Here is a 16,419-nt window from a genome sequence, read left to right as displayed (position 1 = left end):
CCCTAGCCGGCTGCTTCTCTTTAACATATCTGAAGAACGGTTTGAAATTTCGTGCTTCCTTGGCTAGCCTTTCTTCATATTCTTCTTAACATTTTTGTAAGCGATATTGCTGAAGGGCTGTTATGTAAGGATTGCCTCTTTGTGGATGAATCCAAAACCTGCAATAGGGTAGACACCCCTGATGCTCTGGATAACACGAGGAAGGACTTGGACTTAGGAAAGCTGGAAGAAAGGTCTAGAATTTGGCAGTTAACAGTTAATGCTTAAAAATATAAGGTCATTCTTTTGGTCTGCTAAAAACCAAGGGAATGGTACAGTATGGGAATGAAGCGCTTTTGTGTATGAAAGAGGAGTGGGACTTTTCTGTAATCTTAAGATGTCTAAATAGTAGAAGAGGTGATGCTAGAAGGCTGCTTGAGTGCATAGGTACAGGAATGACCAGTAGGAAAAAGGGAGTGATGATACCTCTTTATAAGACTCTGGTGAGACCTCATTTAGAATAGTGTACAATTCTGGAGACCACACCTTCAAACAGATATAAAACAGGAGTTAGTCCAAAGTGGCTACTAAAATGGTCAATGGTCTTCATCATAATACAGACTAAGTACTCAATATATATACTTTGGAAGAAAAGCGGGAGAGGGGAGATATGATAGAGATGTTTAAATACCTCCATGGCATAAATGCACAGCAGGTGGTCGCTTTCAATTGAAAGAAAGCTCTGGAATGATAGGGATAGGATGGAGGTGAAGTAACCTGATGAAATACTTCTTCATAGAAAGGGTAGTGTGTTAATGGAATGACCTCCTAGTAGAGGTGGAGAAGATAAAACCGTATCTGAATTCAACAAAGCTTGGGACAAGTATGTAGGATCTCTAGAGGAAAAGATGGTTGATGGAATGGATGGGGAGACTGGATAGGTTATATGATCTTTATCTGACTTAATTTTTCTAGGTTTCTGCTATTAGAATAAACCTGAAGTAAATGAGATCCTATAGTTGTAACCGAGGTACTGAAGGGGGATTTGACCCCTGTTTTTTCTTGTTCTCAATCCACTGCACTACACAATAGGCTTTTTCTCTATTAATGACTGTTAAAAGGTATTCCCATTTTGTGTTTATGGGAAAATAATTAGTACTCTGGACCAAAGTGTTAAGCATGAGTTAATTTTTATTGATATGACTGATACAAATGTAATGGCAAATGATCAATAAATAATGAATTTAAAACAAAATAAAGAGAAGAGTTACTCATAACAGTACTGAAACTGTGATAACCATCAATGAAAATTAAATTGTATGGCAGAGACACTTATGAGTCATCATCATGAAAGTTAACGACACCTGTTGGAATAGTTTAAGAGGAGAGAAAACCCCCCAAAGAGAAGTAGGGTAGTGTAAAAGAGCCAGAGTTTAGAGGATAGTAAATGAAAAGTTGAAAGGTGTCAAAAAGTGAATAGTGAGCTGAAGAAAAGAAAAACAGTTTTAGGAAAAGGAAGTCTGACCAGATCTCTGATAATGACCATGCTCAGACCTCGTTTGTTTGTGGAGGCTGTAACAAATCTCTAAAAGATGTATTTATAAAGTTAATAGAAACAAAACAAGATAAAATGATATCTTTTTATTGGACTAACAATACATTTTTTGACTAGCTCTTGAAGGCTTCTTCGAGTCAAAAGCACATTTATAAATGTTTTTAGTATTGGATGTGCTCAGTTTTCAAATTTTGTATCCCCATAGATACCTTGATATATTTTTGTGCAGCATAGGATGAAGGTAAAAGGAGACAGATTCAGAAGTATCCTCAGAAAATGCTTTTTCACAGAAAGGGTGGTGAATGCTTGGAACAGCCTCCCAGTGGAGGTGGTGGAGATAAAAGGTATATCTGAATTCAAGAAAGCTTGAGACAAACATGTTGAATTCTAAGGCAGATGAGGGGGATACTAGATGGCATGGTTAAGCAGACTAAATAGGCTATATTGGCCTAGATCTGTGGTACCTAGCTAATTTCCAAATGGAAGTTAATTTTTTTAAACTGGCTTAAATGGTGTGTTAATTGAAAATGCCATTAAAAGAAGATTTTTAAAATGATAAATGTTCTGCATGGAAATTGGCACGGAGCCTACCAATGCCTAAACCAAGGCGCTTACTTACCAGTGCCTACCTGAAAAGTAGTTGCGGTTAGGATCAGAGAATAGACATGTATGACTTAGACATTGGTAGGCATCTGTGTTAGTGCCGGTAAATTAAGCAGGAACATCCTGGCCTAATATACCGGCACCTAACATTATGACATTTACCAGCACCTGACTCAAGTTTGGTGCAATTCTATAAACAATGCCTAGTGGGTGATTGATGGCTGCGCCAAATGGCACCTGTTAGGTGCCAGTAAGCACTGTTTATAAAAATAGGCCCATGTTCTTTATCTGCCTTCATTTTTCTATGGTTCTTTTTTTCAATGTTTTAAGTGGCATGCCATCAGGGCTGGATTAAGGCCATTTGATGACCTAAGCACAGCTCAACAATGATGCTCCTTGGCCCTTCCATTGCTTAACTGATGAGACATTAAGACAATAAATGTTGAGAAATATCATTATTGTTATGAAACAAAACATCATATACTGTATATTTATATTGATTAGAAAAACACTGACATTCATGTTGGATGAGTGTGGCAGACAACAGTGATAGCTAGTGGAAAAAAAACTCATGTGGTGTCCCCTTCCCCTTGGTGCCGTAAGCACGTGCTTATTTTGCTTAATGGTTAATCCAGAGTTGCATGCCATCCCCATTATAGAAAATAGATTATCATGATAATGACATACAGGAAAAGGGATATGGGAAGTATAGCATTCCATCTACCTTGATGATGCTCACTACCTCAAATCTAGAATTTACTCAGTTTATATCAAATATAAAAAGTTCAGAAACTGAAATGAATAGTTTCAATGTAGCAGGACTAATAGATACATTGTTGTACAAAATTAAGAGTACTTGATTAGTTTTACAATTCCTGGAAATGTATTCATGTTTGAAGATACCCCCTCTATGTAGAAATCTCCATCATGAATCTGTGGAAATGAAGATGTGGCTGTGCTGATACTTATTTGTCTGCTTCTATGCAGGCATTATAGGGTGTTTGTTTCATTCGTATACATCCTGTACCATTTCTGTTTTGGACACCTAATCCTTCCTGGTATTTTTCAGCTCCATCACCTCTCAGATTTTGGCTCTTTCCTTTTCCAGCTTTTCAGTAGCCTAGTGGTGAATGCAGCAGGATTCATCATACTGATGCTCCATGGGACTTTTTGCAAGTCTTCACAGAAACACAGAAAAATGAAGGAAGATACGGACAATATGGCCTATGCTCATCCATGCCATCTACTATCCCTCCCTTCCTTTCCCATACAGATCCTATGAACATAGCCCAAGCTCTTTTGAATTCAGATATAGTCTTCAGAGAAACTTTTAATTGTCTCAGGTACAAATTTAGGGGTAGATATACCAGAAGGTTTGCTCATATGCTATAACATACATTAACAAGCATTATTTACTGCTGGGTCCAGTTAAGACAATGGGATCTATTTACTATAACTTGCATTAAAAGTGTTAGTGCATGCTAAAGCAGAAGTGTGTCTTATTAAATCTTTGTGCAGAGAAATAGTTACTGTACCTAATGTAACTCACCTTGAGCTAGAAATGAAAACTGCATGAGTTAAATATAAATAAGGTCAATAGGAAATGCAAAGCATGAAACTTTAACCTGGGAATGTAACTAACATTGTTCTTTTTAATTTACACAACCAACTAGAAATAGACATTAGGTTAATGAAAAAGAAATATCTAGTAATAAGACCAAGAAAAGTAAGAGATCCATAATACAGGCAAATTCGAGGAATCCACTAAAATACAACAAGTATATATTTGAGCAGAAAGATTAAGACTATGCAACTCTAGGACAATCTGCACAACAGCAAAATGAGCGATATTTATTTTGCTCTCTATATTGAACTCTTCAAACCTGCGGTTACACCATGTATGTCAGCGTGGGCAAACCAGCACTTGCCAATGCACACGTACTGTATTATCAAACTGCTGGAGCGCCCTGGGAGAAGGAAATTACAGAAGAACCCTGTAGCCTGGCTTGTTTGCTAAACACTAGCTCAGCGACCAGCAGTTTTCCTCTCTGCTTCTCAAACCTCCTCTTAAGGACGAAAATGGTTTACCACTTCTTCCTTATTTGAAAGTTTTACAGCCTTCTAAAACACTCCCCCCCCCCCCCTTCGTGCCAGGATCACGTAACCTACCGGAATCAATTTACTATACTGCAGCGGAGCTCGCAAACTACCTGCTCGGGGTTGGTAATCAGATTTCCAGTCACATTTACCAGAATGTGAAAAGCCAAAAGCGGGGAACTCGTGTAACAGAAAGAGGTGGGAGTTAAGAGGGGGGGGGCTCTTTTCTGGGCTGTTTGAGAAAATAAAGATAAAACTACAACTCCCAGGGATCCATGCGCTACGCGCGGCCACCTTCTCCCTACTGAATATGCAAAGCGCTTCCAGCCAATGGCGCTGGGGCTTGTCACATGGTGCTCGGGTAGGTTAGGAAGAGAAGTTCTGTGCCAGTGGACACAGGCTCAGTAAAGAGATATACGGCTCAAGTGAGCGGTGCAGCAGGCAGGGGCCGCCCGCTGGGGGGGTCGGGGGACACTCGCTCACACACACACACACATTCCTCTCGTACGGCTAAGGGGTTTCAGCACAAGAGAGAGAGAGAAAAAGAAATAAATCCGGGCCCAAGCCATTGTTTTCCAGCGTAGCATGCTCTAAAAATGCCTATTTTACTTTTCCTCATAGACACGTCCGCCTCAATGAACCAGCGGACTTACTTGGGTACGACGTATTTGGATATTGCTAAAGGCGCGGTTGAGATATTTATGAAGGTAACAGGAATTTGGTTTTATTTGACGATATTATATATTCTTTTACTATCATGAGGGGTTGTTACATTTCGTTTTAAAAAATTAAATTTTATTAGGGAGGGGGCCGTTGGTTTAAATGTAAATGAATCACTGCGGGTCCCCGAGGCTCGGAATGTGCCCTGGAGACTTTGTAACCGTTTTTTCCCCCTTTTTTCCGCTCTCTTCCGACAGCTGCGCGCCCGGGATCCCGCTAGCAGGGGAGACAGGTACATGCTAGTTACATTTGACGAGCCACCATACTGCATCAAGGTAAATGTATTCTCGTTTTTTCCCCCCATCGCGGCGCCAGCTGCTTGATTGGGGGAGTCGAGGCCTCAGCAGTGCGGGCGAGCGGCGGAGGGGGCTGGAGGGCGCCAGGAGACGGCCTTCCAAGGCGTCTTTTTCGCAGGGAGACTGCAGAGCGCTCGGCCGCAGCCTCTGAAGATGGCGGACATTTTGCTTTTGTATGGCCGAGGTGCTGAGATGGAGGCGGGGGAGATTTATTGGGCCCTATGACGTCATGGGACGGATGGGCGCCCTCTCATCTCTGATTGGGCGTCCAGTGGGGCTCGTGCTGCCTTTTCCTGTTTGGCTAAATGCTGGCTCTGGCTGCACAATGATTGGCAAAAGAAAAAAAAAAAACACCCCACCTCGAGCCACTTGTCTGTGCAAAAACTTCTTAACAGTTCACTCCCTCACGAGCCTCTATTCTGACGTCTTGCAGCCTTCCTGTTTCCTGTCGTCCTCCAGCACTTGGGATTGTTGTGCATTTTCTTGTGTTGTAGTTAAGAAGGCGAGGCGGCTGTTGGTCTTGCCTCCTCCTTATCACTGAAAGATCATTTCTGTTGTATTTTCCTCCTATGAAACCATAATGATAGTAACGAAGGCAAAAGGGTGGGAGGGGAACAGATCTTCTGGGAAACACGTTTTGTTACTAGTGATGTGCCCAGTCCCATTAACGCTTTCAGTTTTCTTTCTTCCTTTTCAGCAGCAATTATTGATGGAGGCACATTCATATGAACAAATTGTCATACGAAATTTAGTAAACATTCCAAAGCTTTTACAAAGCATAATGCTTTGGTTTTCAGTATTTAAAGTATGAGCTTAGCCTTTAGTTATAATTATCAGAGGCTTTGCACGTTTCATAAGGGCACCCCACCCAAAGTCCTTTTGAATTTTCCATTGAATTGCACAGAAAATAATTATTATACACAGCTAGGACAGACCTTCCCTGCTATGAGACTTGCTGTGCCCCAAAGTACTATAAGCTCTTGGGCATATGGACTAGGAGACCATGGATGATATTCTGGCACACAAGCACAATAGAGCCATTCAGCTTTTATCAGGATTTTATTTCTGCTGTGTGGACTCCTAAAAATGATTCTTAGCTTTAGTTAAGTTGCATATACTGTATTTAAATACATATCAAAAATAAAGATCTATTAAGACAAAAAAAGAAAGTAGATCTTACAACTATGATGAGCAAAGAGCCTTTGACTATCCTAGCTAAGTGTTATTGCCATACAGCAGATCCAGGTTTTGTTGTCAAATCTAACTTTTGCTCTTAGGGGCTGAGGATACAGTAGTGTTCACAATCCTTTGGATTTCAACCATTGCTGAACAAGAACCTCTTGGCTGATTTGAGGATATATTTATATTGTTTCATATGAAACAGCAGTTTCTGCCTTCTACCAGAGAGACTTCCAAGTTTCATATGAAACAGCATAACAATGCTAGCCATCTAGCTAGCATTGTTACTTTATATTGTTTCATATGAAACAGCAGTTTCTGCCTTCTACCAGAGCTGTTTCTGCTGTTAGATCAGGTAGAGTTTAAATAAAGAAAAAACATAGACTCCATTCCAGTGGTGTATGGTCAGGGGATTCGCCCTACCCCCTTGAGGGCACTACTCTGAATTTTATTGATTGAGCAGGCAAAACAGGCAGCTGCTGCTCAGCCAATCAAAATCAGATCAATACAGTACTGTTAGGGCCTTCAGAGGGGTTCAGACAATCCTCAGCCAAGAGTCCTGCTTTTTATTTTTGGTTTACTTTTTGTTTGATGCAGTTTGACTGGTTGAGCAGGCTGCCTACTTAAGAAATCAAACTGCATCAAGCCAAAGGTAAATAAAAAGCAGGGCAGTGTTGCTGGGGCTTCACTGAATTCTCTGAAAGCCCTCACCACACGCCAATGCTCCATACTTTAAACATTAGGTGGCTTATAGCATATCAGTTTTGTGACTCTGCTGTCACTAGTAGCAGTGAATAGGTTCTGTAAGGACTAGATTGCCCAAAAAATGAGACAGCTAGAAAAACAAATTTAAAAACTATAAAAATGAGATAAGCTCATAGTTTGAGCCATCTAGCTAGCATTGTTACTTTAAAAGAGTGCACTAAAGGGGAACTAATCAGTATGCTACTACTGTTAAGATATGTTCTTTTACCACACGTCATGTTATTTTAGAACAAGGTCTCGTTGCATAAAATGGGCACCTGTGTTAAAATAGCATAACTTGTGGTAAAATAACTCAACAGTAGCACACATTGATGAATTTCCCCCCTAAATGTTTTAAAGTTAATATCTATTGTGGGAAAGAAAACCTAGTTGTAAGGCATCTTTGGACATATAAATATTGTTTATTACAATAAAAATGAACTATTTTTCAGTTTATGTAAGATTTAAAGTGACATTTGGTCTAATTAGTCTTTCATTAATTATGAATATAACTGATGAACACCTGTAGCAGAATCCATCTTATTTATATAGTGTACCACACCTTTTATAGTACTTTGATGCAGAAAGTCACCCCGAAGAACTGCATGCTGATGGCTCGGCGCATGGCTTCTACCACAAAATTGGTAGCAAAACAAGCTAATAACATGCCAGCCAGCCACTTGCACAAAGATTCTGCATAAGGGTGGCTTCACTATGGGCTTCTTTTACAAAGCCGTAGTAGCAATTCCTCCGCAGCAAATGCACCAAAGCCCATTCAGTTCCTATGGGCTTTGGTGCATTTGCTGCGGAGGAATTGCTACTACGGCTTTGGTGCATTTGCATTTGCCTATGGGCTTTGGTGCATTTGCATGTCCAGAGAAAAAAGTGCCAGTGCACATCTGTTCATGAACCGGAATGATGTTCTGTGCATAAACATTAGCCTTCCAAAAATGTCATGCAAATAAAGGAGCTTTTTTACAAACAGTAAACTAATGCGTGCTTACAGCACATTAAAAAGCACTACTGCAGGGTACGCTCAGATGTTCTGTGGTAGTTTTGGGATCAGTGCACACTTCCCACATGCTAAAAAAATATAATTTTTTTAGGTCTGGGAGCAGAGAGCGGGTGTGTTCTGCACTAATCTGTGCAGCTACATCACCACATGATAATCAATTACCATGCGTTTAGTGCATGAGCCCAAACTGCCTATAAAATAGATGTTGGTAAGTGCTCTTGTTCTGATGGGGAAATTAGCACATGGCTAGTAATGGGAATAATGGAAGATAGAGAAATTTTACCGCTGCACTAAATATGGCCTCGGCACACAGGAAAGACCTTTGCTGGGAATAGCACTGGCCACTTTTTAGTACAGCTTAATAAAAGAGCTTCAAACTTTTTGTGCAGAATGCCATCCTGTTTGGCCTTTTAAAATTGCAAGTACAGTCAAACCTCGATTTGCGAGTAACGTGGTTTGCAAATGTTTTGCAAGGCTAGCAAAACAGTCCAGCAAATTTTAACTCACAAACGAGCATTGTCTCAATAAATGCACGCATATGTGCGCATTACATATAAGCACACACAACATCGAAGAGCGCTCTGTGCCGCACTCATTGATGTTTTTGCTTGTTTATATGTAACGCACGCATACATGATTGTTTAGCGGGAATGTGCTCATCTCGAATATAGCAGCCTGCACCTCAAACGCGACAGTTTATGTGCAAAATATATAACTGCTTTGGGTACCTGGCACATCTTGCGCACATGTTTTATAGGAAAGATCGGAGTTGGACACCAAGATAGTGAGATGTTAGCAAGGATGGCTTATAGCGGGTATCAGAGCTCTGTTCATTGCAGTGTGGAAAAATTGTACAGTCAAACCTTTTGGTTTGTGGAACGAATCGTCTTGAGTTTCCGTTTTTCCTATGGGGAAATTTGCTTTGATATATGAGTGCTTTGGATTATAAGCATGCTTCTGGAACTAATTATGCTCGTAAACCAAGATACCACTGTACTTGCTAGGGTCACAAAAGAAATTATAAACTGGCAGCAAGCCCCAGAAACTGGAATTAAATCCCCTCAACTAATCCTTTTATGCTGCCTTGGTTCTGGTGGTGAATATCACTGTGCATTGTGGAGAAATACCTAATAACCTTATTACCATTGGTTTTAATATACTCTGTACCCATATGTACTGGGCGAGTTAACTTTTGCATTATGCGCCCAATAATGTGCAGATATACTGTAACTGCATGCTTCTGTTCACATTAGCTGTCTGGTTTATAATTTTGATTTGCTAAGTGGGTAAGCTTCCTCGATATAGGAACATATAATAGCTTCTTAACTCTTTTTGTTTGTGTGGCAGGTCAGGGTTCTGCCTGCTTGTTATGGATGTCATTGGTGAACCAACTGGTTATGCCAGAAGTTGAATCTACATGTATTTAACAGAATGAACATTTCAACTCCCCGGTTGTTCCTTCACTTGCTTAGAATCCTAATTATAATAATGGAGCTTTAAACTATGAGCTTAAATGGAGATAATTGTTCCTAAAGCCAGCTTTGTACTAATCATGATTTGCATTTTTTTAACCAGTGTTGTATGCTTTTTGGAATGTAGAGAGGAGTTACTGTTCTCTGAATTATTTTGTCTAGCTTTGTGTGTAATGGTACTATTTTGCATACAAATGCTGGTTTTGAAATCCTGTGTCGCAGTGCCACATGTAATTTACAAAGTTTGTTCCCCTTTATGGTGCTTTAATATTTTAGAAAGACCAAGAAGGCCATGTAATTTATAGTGCTGGCTCAGACCAGCTTCTCAGAAATAACAGTGAAATCAGAAAAAAAGGAGAGAATATTAGCACATAATTATGGAAAATTATAGTTCTTGTGATATATTGTTGAGAAGTTCAGCTTCCTGATACACAGTCCGTTGTGGCAGAGTCCAGACCTAGTCTTCCTGAGCAACACTGGCCTGGAAGAGTTTTTGTTTTTCTTGTGTTGATTGATTTGCATTTGGAGTCTATTTAAAATTTCCAAACAAAAATTGAGTTAGAAATGTGTGTGTATATGTACGTACGATAGATATGAATTGTTACGGCAGCAAGACTGACTGTAGGGGTATCATGATATGAACAAATATCTCTTGTGTTGAAGCAATTAAATTGGTTAATAATCACAACATATTGAATATAAAATTTTGACTATAATTCATCAAGTGGTCTATGGGAAAGCACCATGGTATTTGGTACAAATTTTGAGGAAATTTATTGCAACCTGACCCCTACAGTCACTGCAGTGAGATTATCCATGGAATTAGTAAGTGGGATTTGTCACAAGACAACAGAGTCTGCGGCTATTTTTATAGCCGGTCCACAGATATGGGATGCCTTGCCAGGTTTTCTGAGGCTGTGTAACAGTAAGACGTCATTTAAAAAATTGCAGAAGACCCACTTACCGTATATACTCGAATATAAACTGAGATTTTTAAAATTGGCCCCAAAATGGGGGTCTATGTTTATATTCGGGCCAGCGCCCACTTGCCCCCCCTCCCGAACTTGGTGCATTCTACCTTTGACACCTTTAACGTTGTTTCTCGCACATCAGCAGTGTCTCTCAAACTTTTATAGCTCTGGCACACTAAACAGCAAATATTTTTCATGGCACATTATAATTGAAATTATAAAATTGCAAAATCAACAAAAAATTAAATTTGAGAGTTATTTACTTAAAATTCTTTAAGCTATGTATGGGTAATTATAACAATGGTGAAACTAAAGTTGAATTGCTAATCAATGCAATGGATGTGCTTGTTTATGATTGCAAATTAACTGATAGTCGACAAGCAAACATCTGCAGTTGTTTTCTTCTTTATGATTTAATTTCTGTCAGATTTGAAAATCCATGTTCACAAAGATAAGAAGATCCAAAAGGTAACAAAGTCTTGATTGCTTTGTTGCTCAAGTTAGGATAACTACTGCATAAAAAATATAAATAAAATTACTTGCCGTTAGTTTTCAAGGACCAATCTCTTCAAAGAATGATGCTTGTTTGGATGGTTGTATCCTTATGCACACAGACGCTCATAACGTTGACAGACTCTTGCATATGCGACATACATGTCATCTATTCTTGTGTATACTTATGAAGGGAATTTTTTAAAATAAAGTTAAATTCTGGAATCTCTTCGGGGTACAACACTGTGACATGGCACACAATTTGAGAGACATGGTCTATTGCCATATGCAGGCAAGCATGGCTCAGAATAGCCAATCTTGATGATCGTATAGAGCAGGGGTGTCGAACTCAATCAGAGAAGGGGCCAAAATCTAAAATCCAGCCTAAATCGCGGGCCGAATGGTTTACTGAACAGTCATAAACTGACAATGTTAACCAGAAATGTGAATTTAAAATGAGTGGAACAATCTTTTCCTTAACAGTGCTGTTAACCAACTCACATGCTATCAAGCAAAACAGTAATATTGGTATCAAGCAAAACAGTAATATTGGAATGTACCTAAAATGCTCATTGTTTTGTTTTCTGGCTAGATGTCTGACACCGTTTTCCCCGTATCAATGAGTCAATGTTCGGTTTTATTTCTTGGGCTGTAGCAACCCGCAAAACAGCATGGAGGTTGTCATCGGTAATGCGTGATCTGTGCTTGTTTTTGTTCAGATTCATTATTGAAAACATCTGTTCACAAAGATAGGTGCTCCCGAACATGGATAGAATACGGGCAGCATGAAGTCGGAGCTCTGGCATTGAGTCAGGGGGCAGTAGAGGGTAGAAGTCCTCAATTTCAACATCCTGAAACCTTGATTTCAGGCCACTGTCAGACTGAAGCTCGATTATCTCCATCTGAAGGTGATGGGGCACATTGTTGACATCAACTGTAAAAGGATTATCAAAGATGTCAAAGCCTGAGTGCTGTGTTCTAAAGTCAGAGAAGCGCCGCTCAAATTCACTTAGTAAACGGCTAACTTTGGTAGCCAACCAACTGCAAGGAAAAGTACCAGAAATAGTGGTTGAGATACTCAAACAAACGGGAAAGTGGGCAAGATTGTCCTGTTCCAGTTGGGACTTCCATAGTTGAAGTTTACGCTGGAATGCTGTGATCATGTCAGACATCTTCGTGATGACTTGTTTGCGTCTCTGCAGCTTCAGATTCAGTTGGGCGAGATGCTCGCATATGTCACACATCATAGCAAAATCACATAGCCAGGCGGGATCCGACAGTTCAGGCAAGGGCTTTCCTTTACTTTCCATGAAAAGAGCAATTTGTTCTCTGAGCTCAAAAAATCTTTTGAGGACTGCGCTCTTGCTCAGCCATCTTACTTCTGTGTGGTATGGCACGTCTCCATGCTCTGCACCCACCTCCTGTAAAAACTGCTGGAACTGGCGATGATTCAGGCCACGTGCCCTTATAAAGTTAATAGTTTTAATGACTGTGGTCATTATGTCATTCATGTCCAGAACTTTTCCACACATAGCCTCTTGGTGGATAATGCAATGATAAGTAATCAAGGGTGTGTGGCAGTGACTTTTTTGCATTCTTTCCTTCATTAGTCCAACCAAGCCTTTCTTTTCTCCGCACATTAAAGGTGCGCCATCGGTAGTTAGCCCCACCAACTTTTCCCAGGGTAATTTAAAATTATTTATAGATTTCTCCACAGCCTCAAATATATCTCTACCAGTCGTCGTCCCATGCATGGCAGCTACATCCAAATGTTCCTCAGTGACAGAGAGGTCGGTCTTCGTAGCACGTATAAAGATGGACAGCTGCGCTGTATCAGTGTTGTCTGTGCTTTCATCGATAGCAAGTGAAAAAGCGAGATAACTGCATGCCTGTTCGGCCAGCTGTGATGATAGATTTCCTGAGAGTTCTTGAACTCTGTCTGCAATGGTGTTTCTTGACAAACTGACAGTTTGAAAACTCTGTATCTGGTCTGGGCATACTTTCTCACACACTTTTAGCATGCATTGCTTCAAAAAGGCACCCTCTGAAAAACACCTTGAAGTACGGGCAATTTCTTCAGCCACTATAAAGCTTGCTTTCACTGCAGCATCATTTTTCGCTGTAGCCTTTGTAAACATTTGCTGCTGTGATTGTAGTTTGCCTTTTAGTTCTTTAACAATTTTATGCTTTTCTTCCAAAGTATATTTGCCATACTTAACATTATGTTTGGTGTCAAAATGATGACGTATATTGTACTCTTTCATCACCGACACTGTCTCATAACACAATATACACACTGGTTTGCCCTCACTAAGCACAAACATGTATTCATTTTCCCATTTGTCATTAAATTGTCTGCCTTCACCGTCAACTTTTCTTTTCCTGGACATTTTGGGATCAATATTGGCAGTAAAAGATGTAGTTTATTGGAAATCTGCGTTAGAATGAAAAAGTCAGTCAATAAATGCCTGGCTGGGTACAGATAGCAGATTCTGTTGCGATTTTTATGCCTACACTTTATGCCAGGAACTGGCAGCTTCTGCTGTGTATTTTTTTTACATAGTTCCCCCCCCCCCCCCCGACGTCCGATTCACCCCAAGCAGGACCGCTCGCACGCACCTGCACCCCCACCCCGAAGGACCCCCGACTCCCAACACGATCGGGGCAAGAGGGAGCTCAAGCCCTCTTGCCCCCCCGACTCCCCGACACGATCGGGGCAAAAAGGAGCCCAAGCCCTCTTGCCCCGCCGATTCCCCAACTCCCCGACAATATCGGGCCAGGAGGGAGCCCAAGTCCTCCTGGCCCTGGCGACCCCCCCCCCCGCTAGTTGTTCGGGCCAGGAGGGAGCCCAAACCCTCCTGACCACGGCGACCCCCTACCCCCACCCTGCAATACATTACGGGCAGGAGGGATCCCAGGCCCTCCTGCCCTCGACGCAAACCCCCCTCCCCCCATCGACCGCCTCCCCAAGAACCTCCGACCCCCCTGGCCGACCCCCACGACACCCCCCCCCTTCCCGGTACCTTTCTGTAGTTGGCCGTCAGACGGGAGCCAAACCCGCCTGTCCGGCAGGCAGCCAACGACGGAATGAGGCCGGATTGGCCCATCCGTCTCAAAGCTCCGCCTACTGGTGGGACCTAAGGCTCCCGGGTCTATTCTGATTGGCCCAGGCGCCTTAGGCCCCACCAGTAGGCGGAGCTTTGAGACGGATGGGCCAATCCGGCCTCATTCCGTCGTTGGCTGCCTGCCGGACAGGCGGGTTTGGCTCCCGTCTGTCCGGCCAACTACAGAAAGGTACGGGGAAGGGGGGTGGGGGTGTCGTGGGGGTCGGCCAGGGGGGTCGGCTGGGGGGGCGGTCGGAGGTTCTTGGGGGGGGCGGTCGATGGGGGGAGATAGATAGCAAGTACGGCCGGCGAGATCACAAGCCTCCTATGTCACCGCGCGTCATTGTGATGGAACGCAGCGGCGTGCAGTGATGACAGCGCGGTGCGGGCCACATTGCAAGGCCTGGCGGGCCGGATTTGGCCCGCGGGCCTTGTGTTTGACACATGTGGTATAGAGGAAGCAACACAGAAGAGCAAGAAACAGAATTGTATGACCATCTTCCTCCATCTCGGTCTCAACCACCCAGAAAATATTCCAATACTTCTAGGTGTTCTACTTATTATTCCAACCTTACTTATCCTCAGAGGTGTTCCAGGCAGCAAAGTACGCAAAAATTTCGGTCACAGCCTCAGTTCAAGCAACAATAGTCTTTTTGACTCCATGCTAAAGAGCATTGTCAACATATCTCAACTCTTACCTCGGACTCTCCCCAAAGGAGGTCATCTACTATTTTAATTGATGGTCCCTGATAAACATCAGATCGCTGGGTCCTCCAAGTTGTGAGTCAGAGCTATGCCCTTCGTTTACAGAAAACACCTCCAAATCATCCTCCCAAAGAGCTGAGTTTCAGCTTCCATCAGAAGACCCTTCTTTACCAGGAGCTCTCAGCCCTCCTCCAGCTCAGTGCCATAGAACAAGTGCCTCCACAGGAGAGGGGCTGAGGGTTCTACTCAATATTTTCTCATACCAAAGAAGACTGGAGGTCTGCACCCAATCTGGACCTCCATGCTCTCAACAAATACTTAGTGAAGAAGATATCTCTCTGGGTACCCAGTTACCACTACTAGAGAAAAACAATTGGCTCTGCTCTCTAGGCCTCAAGGAAGTTTACACACACATTCCCATCCTCCCAACCCAAAGGAAATAGCTTCACTTTTGAATGGGTACATGCCACTTCCAGTATAGAGTACTACCATTTGGGCTGACATCAACAGCCAGAGTATTCATAAAATGGTTAGTGGTAATAACTGCACTCCTACTATCATCTAGCCTTACCTGGATGACTGGTTAATCAATGCCTCAACAAGCTCACCAGGCCATGAGTTCAATGGTACACCTACTAGAACTTATCCCAGGACAAGCAGGCAGCATATTCTTAACGCATGGGTGACGTCACCGACGGAGCCCCGGTACGGACATTTTTCACTAGAAAGTTCTAGTTGGCCGCACCGCGCATGCGCGAGTGCCTTCCCGCCCGACGGAGGAGTGCGTGGTCCCCAGTTTCTTCGTTTCCGCGGAGCGAAGAAGACGCATGTGGTTTCAACGGCCGTTGAAAACTTCCTTTTTGCCTTCCCGCTCGCATTATTTTCTTGTTTTTTCTCTTTTTCCCTTCGGGTTTCTTTTTCCGTTCTAAATAGTAAAAAAAACAAAAAAAATTTTGTTTTTTCCTTATTTTTCAGGCCGGCCCCGGCGGGGCCTGTTGCCATCATACAAGCCTCCGGCTTTGATTTTGCGGAGGCCGTGTTTCCCTTCATGCCCCCTCAACCGGGCTTTAAGAAGTGCCAGCGGTGTGCACGCCCGATCTCTCTCACTGACCCACACAATTGTTGCCTACAGTGTTTGGGTCCAGAGCATCGGGCTGACACCTGCACCCGCTGTGCCACTCTTAAGAAACGCACCTTAAAAAATCGGCAGATCCAGCAGAACATCCTTTTCGGTACCGGATCTGCTATGGAAACTGCCGCGACGTCGACGGTACCGCAAAAGATGGCACCGACCACTTTGACGACGCCCGATCCTTCCTTGGGGTCACTGGCACCAGGTAAGCCGGCTAAGAAGCCTTCCACCTCCCTTGAGCGCCCACCTGCCACAGTGGCGACGCCGGTTCTCCCGGCCTCACGCCGACCCTGCAAACGCTCCGCCCCGATCTCGGTGAGTGCCTCGTCATCGGCCTCCTCATCGCCGGGGCGTG

General features: G+C 42.7%; 1 protein-coding gene across 6 annotated transcripts in view; it reads left to right on the top strand.

The window, feature by feature from the left end:
• Positions 1-4,630: 4,630 nt before the first annotated feature.
• Positions 4,631-16,419, top strand: part of LOC117361154 (integrator complex subunit 6-like) — a 166,634-nt gene continuing 154,845 nt past the window's right edge. For 2 of the 6 annotated variants that reach the window (XM_033946108.1, XM_033946109.1), the window contains exons 1-2: positions 4,643-4,941; positions 5,152-5,229. In XM_033946108.1, coding sequence (XP_033801999.1) covers positions 4,831-4,941; positions 5,152-5,229 — 189 coding nt within the window. In that variant the 5' untranslated portion in view covers positions 4,643-4,830. Of the gene's footprint in view, positions 4,942-5,151; positions 5,230-16,419 lie in introns of all 6 variants that reach the window. The other 4 variants (XR_004539596.1, XM_033946107.1, XM_033946111.1 and 1 more) reach the window with 3 other exon arrangements.

Source organism: Geotrypetes seraphini, chromosome 5 (assembly GCF_902459505.1).
Source record: "Geotrypetes seraphini chromosome 5, aGeoSer1.1, whole genome shotgun sequence".
In the NCBI taxonomy this organism is placed as follows: Eukaryota; Metazoa; Chordata; class Amphibia; order Gymnophiona; family Dermophiidae; genus Geotrypetes; species Geotrypetes seraphini.
The sequence above is the reverse complement of the archived record's forward strand: the minus strand, read 5'-3'. Positions and strand labels throughout refer to the sequence as shown.